Raw genomic sequence first — 13,720 nt, forward strand, 5'->3', positions numbered from 1 at the left:
AGAGAAGTTGTGGTTGGAGGATGATGAAGCAGAAGTGTTTCCAGGAGTAGACATCTGAAAAGAAAGAAAGTTTTAGTTAGATCTCAAGATACCTCAATATAATAACCCAAAGATATAATATTAAGGTTAGGATCCAACTATGAAGATTCACAACTTAGAAATGGGATGTCGAGATCCAAGTGTAAGTTTCATAAAGGTAGGTGAATGACGATTCACCAATTCCACCATTAGACGAAATAAACGAAGTGAAATTCCTAATTCTTTTGAGATACATTGAAACTATTCAATGGCATGTTTTAATCTCAGATTATGCTCTTCTATTTGTGACTGGGATGCCGAGGATCACAAACAAGATGTGAATAACCATGCAAATGTGCTTGGTAACCTCATTGTCTTTATCATTAACTATTGATGTGCTGGTAAACCACACACGCTCCATCAAAATGACAATTATGAGATACCCATTACTACTCTTTATTAGTGCCTTTTAGTGTGCTGGTTAACCACACACGCTCCACTAACGACCAATAAAGCATAATGTGCAATTTCATGGATTAGCATACTTTTCACATTTTTCCTAAAGTAACTAGAGTTGGGATTTTGTAAAATAATGTTCTAGTACTTTCTTTAATAATATTATACTTTTAATGAGATGTAGTTGTCCTATCAAACCCGTTCTGCTAACGACCCTCCACTAATTAAGGAAGCGGTGGGTGAGAGTAGACACCCATTCAACTACCATTTTATAGGCAGTTTCCTTATACCCCCTTATAGACTAGCTTCATGAATGAGGCATACTAGCGATTTGACTGACCATATTCTTATACATATATAATATTAAACTTTTAATTATAATACATATATAAGGTGTGTTTTAAACTTGTTAAAACTTTAAGGTTTATATATAAATTTCGAAAAATTAAACTATTAATTTAAATTTAAAATAAACCAAATAACTAGATTTAATAATTATCTATTAATTAACTTTTAATTAATCTATTAAATATTGTAAGGATTATCTAATCAAATTAAACAATTAATTTAATCCTAATCCTTATCCTTCTAGATTTCAAAAATTAGGGTAAAGGATAATTTCCTTATTTTTCTCAATTATCCAATTAGGCAATAATTATCCAAAATAAGATAAAACCCTAAAATAACAAGCAAATTTCGAAATTCAAGGGAGGAGGCTAGGGTTTTCCAAAACCCTAACCCTAATTTCGATTAGGGTTCATGGAGGCTAGGGTTTTTCGAAAAACCCTTTGAACCAAAAACCCTAAAAACGAAAATTTTGGCCTTTAGGGTTTAATGGCTATAAACCCTAATTTGCAATTCAACTATTATAGCAATTCAATTTAAAACAAATAATGGCTCTGATACCACTGATGAGTTTTAGGTAAAACAAATAAACTAGAAAACCAATTCCTAAGTTCACATGCAACCTACTTTGGATCTATGTTTTAACTATTGAACATATAACTTTGAATTGCAAACAAGAACCCTAGAGGAGAGAGGCTAATTTCGAAATTAACAAAATAGGGTTTCAGAATTACATACCTTTCAATTGTTATAGCAAACAATTGTTAATCCTCTTGAACTTGATCTTCTTGGAAGCCTAGCACCACAAATGTAATGCCTCCAATGGAATCACACCCAAGAACTAGCAAGAAGGAAACTTGAAGAAGAGAGGGTAGGGTATGCAAAATCGGCCTAAGGTTTCTTCCAAGGTAGGAGTGGCCGATTTTAGGAGCTGGGAGGCTCCTTATATAGCTGAGTGATCTAGGGTTTAGGGAAAACCCTAATACTCCTTTGCTTAGGGCCTAAGCTAACCCAAAGGCCTTATCCAAAGCCCCTTGGACGAAATCCTTAGGGTTTCCCCTATAGATTTCGTCCACCTCCTTCCAAGGAGGTTCTGGAGCCTTCCACTCAACTATTAGATAATTGCAAACTAGTCCCTGCACTTATAATTAATACTTTTAACCCCAAAATTAATTCTGATTAATTTCTGGCTAACTATTAATTAAACATAATGATTTCTAATTAATATATTAATCTTTTAACATATTAATAAATCATTTATATTAATTTATTAATCTTATAAATTAATATCTCTCATTTCATAATTTCCTTGTCTAGTTGCTAGGTTTGAGGGAAACCCAAAAGGACTGTGCTGCTATCAATTCAAGTACATACCAATTATAGTTATGGGCTTAGACACCTAATCCAACAGGTTTGTCAGAGTTGAGCGACATGCTGATAAGCAGAAGAAGATGTCGAGAAAAAAGATAAAATGAATGAATGAAAGATCAGGGAGTCGACGAGAGAAGAGCCGTAGACTAGGGTTAAGGGCAATCGCGTATATTTTGCTCTGATACCATGAAATTGCTAATATTTCCCATAAAAAAACCTTTCATTCGATAATGACAATATACAACGTATGAGAAAACTGGAAAAGGGCCAAACATAAATGGGTTGACTATATACAACAGATACATACACATAATAATCATATAACGCTAACAGTTTTCGACACGTTATACCTACGCCTCGACACCATGACACGCCTTGACGCCACCATGACAAACATTTTACAACCCTGGTTTAAAGTGACTATGCGGTTCAATGATCATCTTTATATAAAAAGTATGTAGTTGTTTAGTTTTGAACACATGTTATATTTAGAGTATGTCCAAATGTTTAAAATGGAAAGTTTTGTGGTATAGTGTGCAGTAAAAACTACAAACAATTTATTTTACTAGTAGTTATACGTGATATAATGAATGGAGTCACTTACTAGTAGTTATATGTGATATAATGAATGGAGTCACACTAAAAGTTCTAAGAGATATAAAAGTAAATAATAAGTTTTTATATGATAGAGATAAGATCGAGTGAGGACTCATTTTAAAGTGAGGACTCGTGAGGACACCTTAAAAAAATTGAAAAAAATCTAAAAAAAATACAAATCATAAAATCGAGCATAGATCTAAGTCCGGGAGGAAAAAAATTGGAAATTGTTTTTTGGATCATTAAAAATTGAATCATGGATCATAATGATGCAAAATAAAAAATTAAAATTGAATCATTGATCAATTTTAATGATACAAAAGTTTTTTTCCAATTTTTTTTTCTCCCGGACATAGATCTATGCTCGATTTTATGATTTGTATTTTTTTTTAGATTTTTTTTCAATTTTTTTAAGGTGTCCTCACGAATCCTCACTTTAAAATGAGTCCTCACAGGAACCAGACCCATATATGATAAATCATTATTTATCAATAGTGATAAATAATAAATAACTTGTTGTTATTTTATATTTATTAAATCAAAATAAAGTAATTAAAATCCGAATTTTATCTATCTCAAGACTCAACGTGAAGGGCAGTGTTGTAAAACTCCCCGAGTTGGCCGATTACTCATCCGAGTAATCGCTACTCGGCCCCTTACCGAGGCGAGTTACAAAATCCCGAGTACTCCCTGATCGACTCCTGACTGAACTGAGCAGTGTTGTAAACTCGGTCAACTCGGTGATTAATATGTATAATATATTTAATGATTTATTATTTAACACACACACATGTGATTATTACTACATATATATCCTAAATTTTCAGTAATTATTCACGAAGTGAAACCATTATGTGTTTTTTAGTTTTTGTATATTCAAATTTATCTAATTTTGTTATATATTCAATCAACTTATGATTTTAACTTATGATTTTAACATATATAATTTCCCTAAAAATATTTCTACATGAATTACCAAATCCGAGTACTCCCCGAGTACTCCCGAGTACTCGCTACTCGGTAGTCGGTCGAACAGGTACCGAGTAACGAGTTCTACAACCTTGGTGAAGGGTAAATCGTATACCCTTAGTAATAATTTAGGTGTACGTTTGAACTTTGAACTTTGAACTATGACTCTTCTATGCGGAATTTCACGTATGAATCATTAGGCTTCCATATAGATACAAATGATAGAAATCATTAGACTTAGGAAAATAAAATTTGAAAATATTTTAATCAAACTTATTAACATATTAAGTTTAAGTTCTGTCAACTAGAAAAATAATATCTTCCATAGTTACAATGACCAAGAGCTCACTAAATAACGAACAATCGATATCATAATAATACTATGATTAAGGGTGTGATCGATAAAAGTAGCTGCTAATCAGTAGTTGTAACTTTTATTTGTTCTACGAGTGTTTGATAAAAGCAGCTGAAAACTTTTGTAATCTGTAAAATTACATTAAATGACAGTTATTTAAAAAATAAATAAATATATACATATATTTTTATAGAAAATTACACGGATGTTCCCTGTAGTTATGAGTTACTTGCACGCTTGGTCCCTAGAAAGATTATTTAACTCGGACCATCCCCGAAACTTTAATTTGTTACACGCCCAATCCCTTAGTTAACTAGTCCGTATGTTTAGCTGTTAGGAACCCCAAATTGGGGGAGTTTTTGTCCTTTCATCTTTGGAGGGGCTTAAATGTAACTTTCTTCAAAAACATTAACATCCCAATAAATGCTAAATGCAAAGCGGCTTGAGCACATTATCGCACACCATTTTTGACCAACTAACTCCATGAGATCAAATCGATTAATAATACGAACACACTCATCTACACTTCTCGACTAACCGAGTCGATTCAACATCAGGTTTAAGCTCTCGGGAGTGATGCAATTTGTTCCATCCATTTCATACATACTGAAGGCTTTCCTGAAGTCCTCAAGCTTCTCATCTTCCTTTGCACTTTCCATTAAACCAAAAAAATCTTCAAACCTTAAATTTATGTAGTTTCCATTTGACAATTCGACAACAAATTCAACTTCTTCGAGTAAAATCTCTTTGTCCCAGATCAATCTAACGTAGTGTTGCAGCTATGATGGAGAGATCATAGTTACCAGATTCAATCAAGTAGCCACGATCCACTTACCCAATCGCTCTGTACTGAATCGCTGCCAAATCGCTCCGGTACGAAATTCTTGGCGAACCCCGAAATTCATCCAATCGATCCCAATCACGATTGGAGACGTTTCTGATGTCAAAAACGACCGTACCTGAACTCAATTTTGTATCGTTCCGACTGACTTGAACTTTTCGGCGGGAGATAAGGTCGCATTTTACAGCGACTCTTAGATTTCTCTGTGTCGCTCGGTACGATGTGTCGATTTTTAGTATTCATAATTTTTATAAAACATAAGAAGAAAGTATTACATAGACGCAACGGGTAAACGAGCAACAAGCTGTGCCGCAACCCCTTTTTGGATGACAAAACTAATTCTTTTAAAAACAACATCTATAGATCTTGAAGTCATAACATTACTATGCATGACCCGTCGGACTCTATTGAGTATCTCCACAGCTTCTGGCGCATATTTGAGATTATTATATATACACCTTCTCGATTTTAATTTCCATCGGACATCCAAAATCCAAAATCACTTCTGATTTCATCTTTCTGGCTTCAATTTCTCCACTTTAATTTCCTATTTCTAGTATTCCACTACAAATTATGTATCTTGAATCCGATTGAGAAGAATGTCATTTTGAAGAAAAAATACTGAGTCTCAGACTCAACCAACTCATTCCGACAGTGAAACAGAAGGCACTCACATTAGTGAGACCTAAGATCAAACAACAATCAATATTGATGATGAGGTGCAACAAACAGCCCCAAAAAGCTGTGTTGAAAAAAGATCCAAGAAAACCACTCCATGAAAAAGTTACATATGAAGAATTTACATACACTGGTCCAGAAAACAGCAAGAATAGTGGAGGTTCTAAACGTTGGACCTATAACCACTGTAAAGGAAAATATACCAGCTCTTATACTCGAATCCATGTTCACTTTTTTGGACCTCTTGTGGGGAAAACAACTGAGATCAAAAGATGTCCGGTTCTTGTTAAAAGTAACCCGTAATATGACATTCTATATAATAGGGTGAAAGAATCGGAAAAGAATGGTGTTGCTGCTAAATCATTGAAGAATTCATTGCTCTAAAAAAACTCAGCTTCAAAAAGAAGGTTTGAAGATGCATTTAAGATGCTCGAGAGAGAGGAGGTTGACATGAAGATACTTCGAGGCTTGTGTGCTAATGGGATTCTTTTTAATGTGTTACGGAACCCACAATTCCTTGAAATGATTCAAGCTATCAAGAAAACACTGGAAGGTTACAAGCCACCTTCATATGAAAAAGCTAGAACTTCATTGCTTGATCAATGTGTGAGAGAAGTGGGCAAAGAACTTGATCCGGTGAAAGACATGTGGTTAACACAAGGAGTATTCGTTATCTCGGATGGTTGGTCGAATGTAAAAAGTGAACCGCTTATAAATGTTGTTGCATAAAATTCACGTGGTGCAACTTTTATGGACGCAGAGGCCTTTTCGGGGATTGAGAAGACGGGTATGGAGATTGCTAAGTTCCTTCGAGAAGCTATTGAGGAGATTGGTCCAAGTAGTGTTATTCAAGTTGTAACTGATAACGAGGCTAATTGCAAGGCAGCTGGACGGGAAATCCATAAGGTATATAAACATATTTTTTGGTCTCCTTGTTGTGTACATTCTTTAAATTTGATTTTTAAAGACATGGCGAAGGAATTTGAATGGTTGTCTGAGACATATAACAGAGGGAAGGGTATTGTCAAGTTTTTTTAAAACCACACACACGCCTTAGCTTTCTTTAGAGACAACTAGAAATTGCAATTGTTGAAGGTTGCACAAACACGATTTGCATAACATTACATATTGTTGAAAAGACTAACCAAGTGTAGGGGAGCACTTTCTACTACTATTGTCTTAAACTTGTGGCGGGAATGGGTCAACAAGGTGGATGAGCACACTCGGGTACTTGCTAATAAAGTGGCAGATAAAATTAAAGATGAAGGTTTTTGGGATGATATTGTTCACATTTTGGTTGTCACAAAACCTATCTTTTACATGGTAAAGTTTTGTGATGGTGAAGGTCCGAAAATGGCAGAAATATATGAACGAATAGACAATATGATGGGTCAAATCAAAGAGGCTATGACTATGAGGGACAATAAATTCTTAATGTATTACACTAAAGTTGAAGAAATTATGGTCGAAAGGTGGGACAAGATGACTATCCCCCTCCATTGTTTAGGTTTTGCTTTAAATCCTAAATATTATGATAAGCATTATCTTGCAAAGTTGGCACCAGGAGGCATGAAAAGAAATCCTCCCAACGAAGACAGAGAAGTTATTGTTGGTGTTTTGAAAGCATTTGCAAAAATTTCGGAGAACGAAGAAGAAGGTAAACAGTTGAGAGAGCAATTTGCAACCTTTCACATGAAGAAAGAAATCTATTCATTGGCCGGGACGCAAGCCGATGCGGTGACTATGGACGCGATTGATTGGTGGGCAACATATGGAGCGGAGACGCCGAAACTGGCGGACGTGGCAAAACGAGTCCTCTCGCAACCGATTAGTAGCTCTTCGGCGGAGAGGAATTGGAGTACATACTCTCACATCCATAGTGTCAAAAGGAATATTTTAAATGGACCAAGAGCGGATACACTTGTGTTTACTCACTCCAATATTAGAGTTTTGTCCCGCTTTTCAGAATCTTACAAAGTCGGACCCAACAAAAAATGGGACGTCAATCCGGAAAGTGATCACACTAAATGTTGAAATGATCATCTAGAGGAAATGGTGTGGGAGTACCTTGATGATGAAGGCATGGAGAATGAGAGAGGAAAAAGGCAGCGGATAAACTAGTTACTACTTACTAGTCTATGGTATTTTTGTTACTAGTCTATGGTATTTTTGTTATTGATGTCTAATGATGAAGTAATTGGTACTTTTGTTATTAAGTATTATGTGGTATTTTGTTGCTGTTTTGGTAATTGGTACTTTTGTTATTAAGTATTTAACTGATGTTTCATGTTTGAACTTTGAAGTGTTAAATTGTTAAGTAATGGTATACATATATTTAATGAAACGTCTTAGAATTAGGAACACTGTACCGGACTATACAATACACTGTACCGGCCCACAAGGTACACCGTACTGGTCCGTACCGAAATGAGCCTACCCCCATACCCGATACACTATATGTCGCGATCCTCATACCGTGCCGTACCTCGTTCCCCGTACCGTATCACGTTTCTGGTAACTATGGGAGAGATCATACTGTTTCTATCTCTATCGAAGTGACTGAATATGCGTTTGTAATCACTTGAATTCTTCATGATACTGGAGTTCTTGTGAATGGCTTTACGATCTGAGTTGGATCGATTAAGCAAATAAACGAGTAAATTATGATTTGGAAGATTGATGTTCTGTGGTAAATTTGGTATGAGTTATATAGATACCCATTATACGCGTTGTTGAATTTAATGCTCAAATGATAAAAAATTGATTTTTGGGTAAAATTTCAACCGTTTTCTCCATGGATTTGATGGCTTGGGATGAAATCATTTTTTGCGTAAAATTTCAATCAGTTTCTCCACTGAAAGTCAATCAGGCGAAGCTCTACCTCTTCCTTAAAGTATGTTCAAGATCGAGTTCAACGAAACCGGTTCCATCGAAACTCAAATTTGATTATCACTCTGATTTCGAAATCCTCCATTGATTCACCAATGAAATAAGATAACCCAATCAACAATCATATCCTAAACATCAACACCACAAAAGATTTTTAGATCAAACAGGACATTCAAAGAATCATTATCGACACAAGGGTGGAACCGGAAATATGAAAAACATGATGATGAAGGATGAACCCTAAAATCCTCTGTCAATGAATGGTTTTTTCCAGAGAATAGAAATCAATTTGCGATGAACAAAACTGATGATATTCCAAAGCGATGAAGGGGATAGGGTGGGTTTTAAAGGTGTTGCAAAGGTGAAAGGACAAACATGCCCCTAGTGTGGGGGTTGCTAACAACTAAAGAAACGGACAAGTTAGCAGAGGGACTAAGCGGGTAACAAATTAAAGTTTTAGGGATGGTCCAAGTTAAAAAATCTTTCTAGGGACCAAGCATGCAAGTAACACATAACCATAGGGACGATCCGTGTAATTTTCTTATATTTTTAAGGGTTTCTGAAAATTGATTAAAAAAACTCAATAGTCTTTTTTCTTAAAAACTACATGAAGTAACTTCTAGATTTGAAGTTTTTTTGTTTTAACTAAATGTTAAACGGTTGAATTGTCAAACAAAATTTTTTGTTTAAATTGATGTTTGGTTAAAGTTAAAAGCTTACAAAAATATCAGTGCCAAACACATCCCGAGATAGAGATACAGAGGTCAATATAAAACTATGAAAATTAAATCAAAATTTCCTTTAATTTAATTAACAACAAATTATCAGTTTTTTTTAATCAAATTTCATTACTTTCAAAATCCTAAATCTTAGGTTTCAAATTTAGATATCAAAATGAGAATTTCAGTTACATGTTTTTCTTATACGATTTGGCCTGTAGTCCCTTCATATCCCTAATATGCTCCTCACCAGCTTTGTCGTTTTTCACATGTATTTTGTCCTTTTTGACTTTGGAGTGTTTCTCACATTTAAGATTTTGACTAGCTACGCAAGATACCGATTTTGTAAAAAGTAAAACTATTAAAACTTATTTAAAATCATGTTTATACTTTATATTAAGTTTATTTGACTTTGTATGTAAGTATCAAAATTTTAAATTTAGGAAGAAAAGGAACGCGAAGCTTTAGAATTAATTTAATTAAAAAACAACTAATCTAAGGAACTATTGCATATTAATAATTTTACACCTCTGAAACTATTTTGTTGGGCTAACATTGCATATTCAAGTGGGCTTAAATCCATAAATAGTTGGACTTGTACATAAAACTAATATCTGACTTTTTCAGATAAATGGTTTAGGGTTGTTTCTAGAATCGTGATATTTGTGAATCATTAGTGAAATGAAAAACCAGAAATTTTCGGTTCAGAAAATAATTAAGAAAATTGTTAGTTAATCTAAAAATCAGTATGGTTGATGGTTTGTTGGTTTCCATTCTTTTTGTTAATACTTCAAACACCCCTAGTTATACTCTACTTGATGAAACGCCAATTTCGATATTCTATAGGGGTTGATACAATGATATGATATGGATGTTGTAAATCATTTTGTTGTGAACCTGGCATCACCAGAAAAACTCTAAGGTCAGTTTTACTCCGGGATGAACCCGAGTTGATGTTATGTTGCTTAAGTTAGTATCAGTATAGTTGAAAAATGCAATATAAAGAAAAGTGAGTGTGAATAACTTATTGATTATTAGGTTAAAGTTGTGTTTGAGGTGTTAACTGAAAAACAAACTTGTAGCTCATAAGCTAGCTTATCAGTTATCACTAAGTTATTTTAATTAGTTTATTAAAAAATTAGTTTATAAACTACTTTTGTGTTTTCATTAAACAATAAAATTTCAATAAGCTCAAAAAATAAACTAGTTTATGCACGTCTAACAAAGCCTAAAGTGTGAAAGGTTTGAAATTGATACTTTGACAACAACAAAGTGGATATCAAGAAAACTGATATCATAGGAGTTAAGATATATGTATAAACAAGAGGTTGTTTTTCATATTTATGTTATTATTTTTATCGATGGTATATGTTCAAATTCAATGTTGTGAGTTTAGACAAGAAGCAGGGTGGTGACTATTGGTCATGGGAAAAATCAAGCTAAGTTGTACACGTAGTCACATTATATCGGAACTCACAAGAAAGGTGATACAACTACGTTAAAAAATGATTTGTATAAGTAAAATAATGCTATGAATGGGTATAAACCATGATGTTCAAGTATGATATATGCATATATCTTAGATAATATGATAGAATTCATAAAAATAACAATATGTAAGACAAGTGACAGAACTCTTTTGGGGTCTGGGGTAGGCCATGACCCCCTATAGCATAGGACAAATAAGTTGCAGCCTCTTTAATCATAAGAGGTTTTACACGCAAGAGGTCTTTTTTGTTCAAAGCCAACCAGAAACTTTTTTATTTTTAACTATTTAATAAGAATGTTGGTGTAGTTATAGGCAGAGTATATCCTATGGAGACTTATTTATTTTTTATTTTTTTCGTTCATCATTTATTCTAGTTTAATATTATTGGATTGGATTGTTTTTTATATATTTATATTGACCCGGATCAATATAATATACATTTTTAAACATCTAATCTTTTGTATTTTTAATATATTTATTTTTATTCATTAATTATATTTTAGTTTTAAATATTTTTCATTTATTTAACAACTTAATTACTCCTACCATTGTTTTAAACATATATGAAATGTTTGTATACTAATTTCTAATGATAACCTTAATTTAAAATATTTCATATTAAAATATAATATGTTTAAGACGATTAATTAAGTGAGGAGATTTTATGAATATTTTAGATAAATGAAGATCAATAAGTTAAAGTTATATAAAAAAAAAGCCATTGAAAAAGTTTCACCATTGGAGGGGTTATTTAATTATAGGTCAAAAATATTAGAATAATGAGGTGATAAAAATATTAAATAATAAAAAATGTTTCCTGCTGAAGATGCTCTTAGGAGAGATGTTCTGTGAACAAATCATACTATTAGCTCAAAGTTTTAAGTGAACTCAAACGAGGAGGATTTGAAAACTAATCTTATAAGTATGTTTTCAAAAGAAAATGTTCGTGTTATCTAGTTGGTTAGTATAATCATCTTTTGGCCAAAGGGTTTATAAGTTAAGTTTTCTAAGTTTCTCTTAAGAGAGAAGACATATCAAGGTTATAAAGTCATTATTAGGTTCGAGTCTTTATAATAATAGTTTATTTCAAAAATTAATTCAAACTAAATAGATTTTTTTGTACTTAACGGTTTAGTAGCTAACACACACCCTTAATCTACACCTGAAATATCATTTCGTCTCAAACGAGACTTGTGCAACCGATATTCCGATCAATCATGCCGATCTGGTGTCCGAGCCGATTGGTCAGACGACTACTTCGCAAATCACAGGGACCAAACTTGTTTACTCAAAAACAAATTAACTGGACAAAAGAATCCATTCAAATTTGTCAAAACCAAATCCACCTAAAAAAAAAAAAAAAACTTATTTAGGATTAGTTGTACAAGTCTGAAACATTTTGGAGGTCATCTATAATTTTCTACAAACCACGTGAACCGAATTTACAATTAATGTTTAGGTTTAAAAAATATCAAATTTTATACGGTTGAACAGAAAATAAAAAAGCTGGCATTTTGCATCTTTGAATTGATTTGGATCCTCCATGTAAGTCTTTTTTTCTCCATAGTCCATGGTTTTGCACTTTTGCTTTAAAGTTTTAGTTTCTGACTTAGCTAATTTTAGTGCGCTTGTTACACCCTGTGTCTGAGTAGGACAAGAGTAATGAATTATTGTGCATGTAAAAGACGTGCCACAGAACACTCCATAAGATAAAACAAGATACTACATACAAATTCTATTAAAGAAGATAAATATGAAGGTGTCTTTTACTACACGGTAGAAAACGAAATCAAAACGTAAACCATGATGTATATTATTAGTCAATCGTGCTTATCATCATAAATAGTGCTTTTGACAAATTACAAGCTACCGCTTGGTGAAAATTCAGAAGTCAGATAAGTCGTCAACTACGGACAAAACGATGTAGAAGATGATAAACTTCAAGTGTTAGGCGGGTGGGTGTGGGCAACATGTTAAAACATGTTATCATACCCAAAATTTGCCAACTCATATTCCATGTCATCTCTAACACCATTTGATTTATATAGGAAATGGTGTGCAAATGTTATAACATGTTAAAAGATACAAAGAAAGTTAGAGAGAGAGTGAGATAATGGCTTTTGATTGGTTGATTCTCACGTTAATTCCCGTGGTCATGGTAACATTTCTTAACATAACACCAAATAACATGAGAGGGGAGCGGTGTTCCGGTGTTATGGCGCCGTTATGGGAGCTGCCAAATCAGCATAATGTCGTATGGCGTTGCCCATACCGGATGGTCTTAAGATGACTCATGTTTGATAATTTGATTAGAGTTAGATGAAAAATACAAACCTGATATACATGATTTTTTGCATATATTTTTATTTGGGTTGTTAGATAACCCCGTTATGTTAATTATATAAAAAAGTTATATTTGGTAGGAGGGCACTAACCGTTATATTAATTTATAGATTTTGAGGCATGGTTTTTAATGACACATGTAGGCTTTTATTGGATGTTATTGGAAAAATTGTTTATAGTTTTTTTTTTTTTTTTAATTAATCGTGGAATCTCTATGCTCTCATGAAGCTCTTTACTTCCTGGTGCTAGATCCCCAAACACGCATACTCGACCCCGAGTATGGTTGGGTTGTTTAAACTTGTGTCGGTTACTAGAGGGACATAATTGAACTTACCAATCTTTTGAAGATTGTTTTTCATTATTAAGATGATCAATGACTTTCATGTCTTTTGCACATATGAAAGATCAAAGACGATTATTTCACTACCATGTTGCACGTATCTGGACGAAACAAAAAATTACATATTTTATCCAATTAACATAATCTCAATGTCAATATAATTCTCATAAAATACAATAACATGTCGTGATCAGCCACACCATGCATAGCAAACAAGGCCTAGCTAGATGCCTTAATTATGCATATACATGTTTTGATTTAGCCAAATTTGGACACAAGATGTTGGCCAAAAGTATAAGCTTAGTATAGT

General features: G+C 33.4%; 1 protein-coding gene across 1 annotated transcript; it reads left to right on the plus strand.

Annotated features, from left to right (window-relative positions):
• Positions 1-5,666: 5,666 nt before the first annotated feature.
• Positions 5,667-7,664, plus strand: LOC145113268 (uncharacterized). The gene is made up of 5 exons (XM_079049385.1): positions 5,667-5,922; positions 6,025-6,312; positions 6,391-6,536; positions 6,609-6,658; positions 6,770-7,664. The coding sequence occupies exons 1-5, from the start codon at positions 5,667-5,669 to the stop codon at positions 7,662-7,664; spliced, it is 1,635 nt and encodes a 544-aa protein (XP_078905511.1).
• The last annotated feature ends 6,056 nt before the right edge of the window (positions 7,665-13,720 follow it).

Source organism: Lactuca virosa, chromosome 1 (assembly GCF_052849685.1).
Source record: "Lactuca virosa cultivar CGN04683 chromosome 1, Lactuca_virosa_CGN04683_v6, whole genome shotgun sequence".
Taxonomy (NCBI): Eukaryota; Viridiplantae; Streptophyta; class Magnoliopsida; order Asterales; family Asteraceae; genus Lactuca; species Lactuca virosa.

Bases quoted from the DNA above. Each gene is read 5' to 3' on its own strand.
- LOC145113268 (XM_079049385.1), top strand. From the start codon at position 5,667: ATGAGGTGCAACAAACAGCCCCAAAAAGCTGTGTTGAAAAAAGATCCA. The intron at 6,313-6,390 runs GTTGGTCGAATG...TTATGGACGCAG, and splicing joins AGTATTCGTTATCTCGGATG to AGGCCTTTTCGGGGATTGAG. The intron at 6,537-6,608 runs GTATATAAACAT...GACATGGCGAAG, and splicing joins CTGGACGGGAAATCCATAAG to GAATTTGAATGGTTGTCTGA.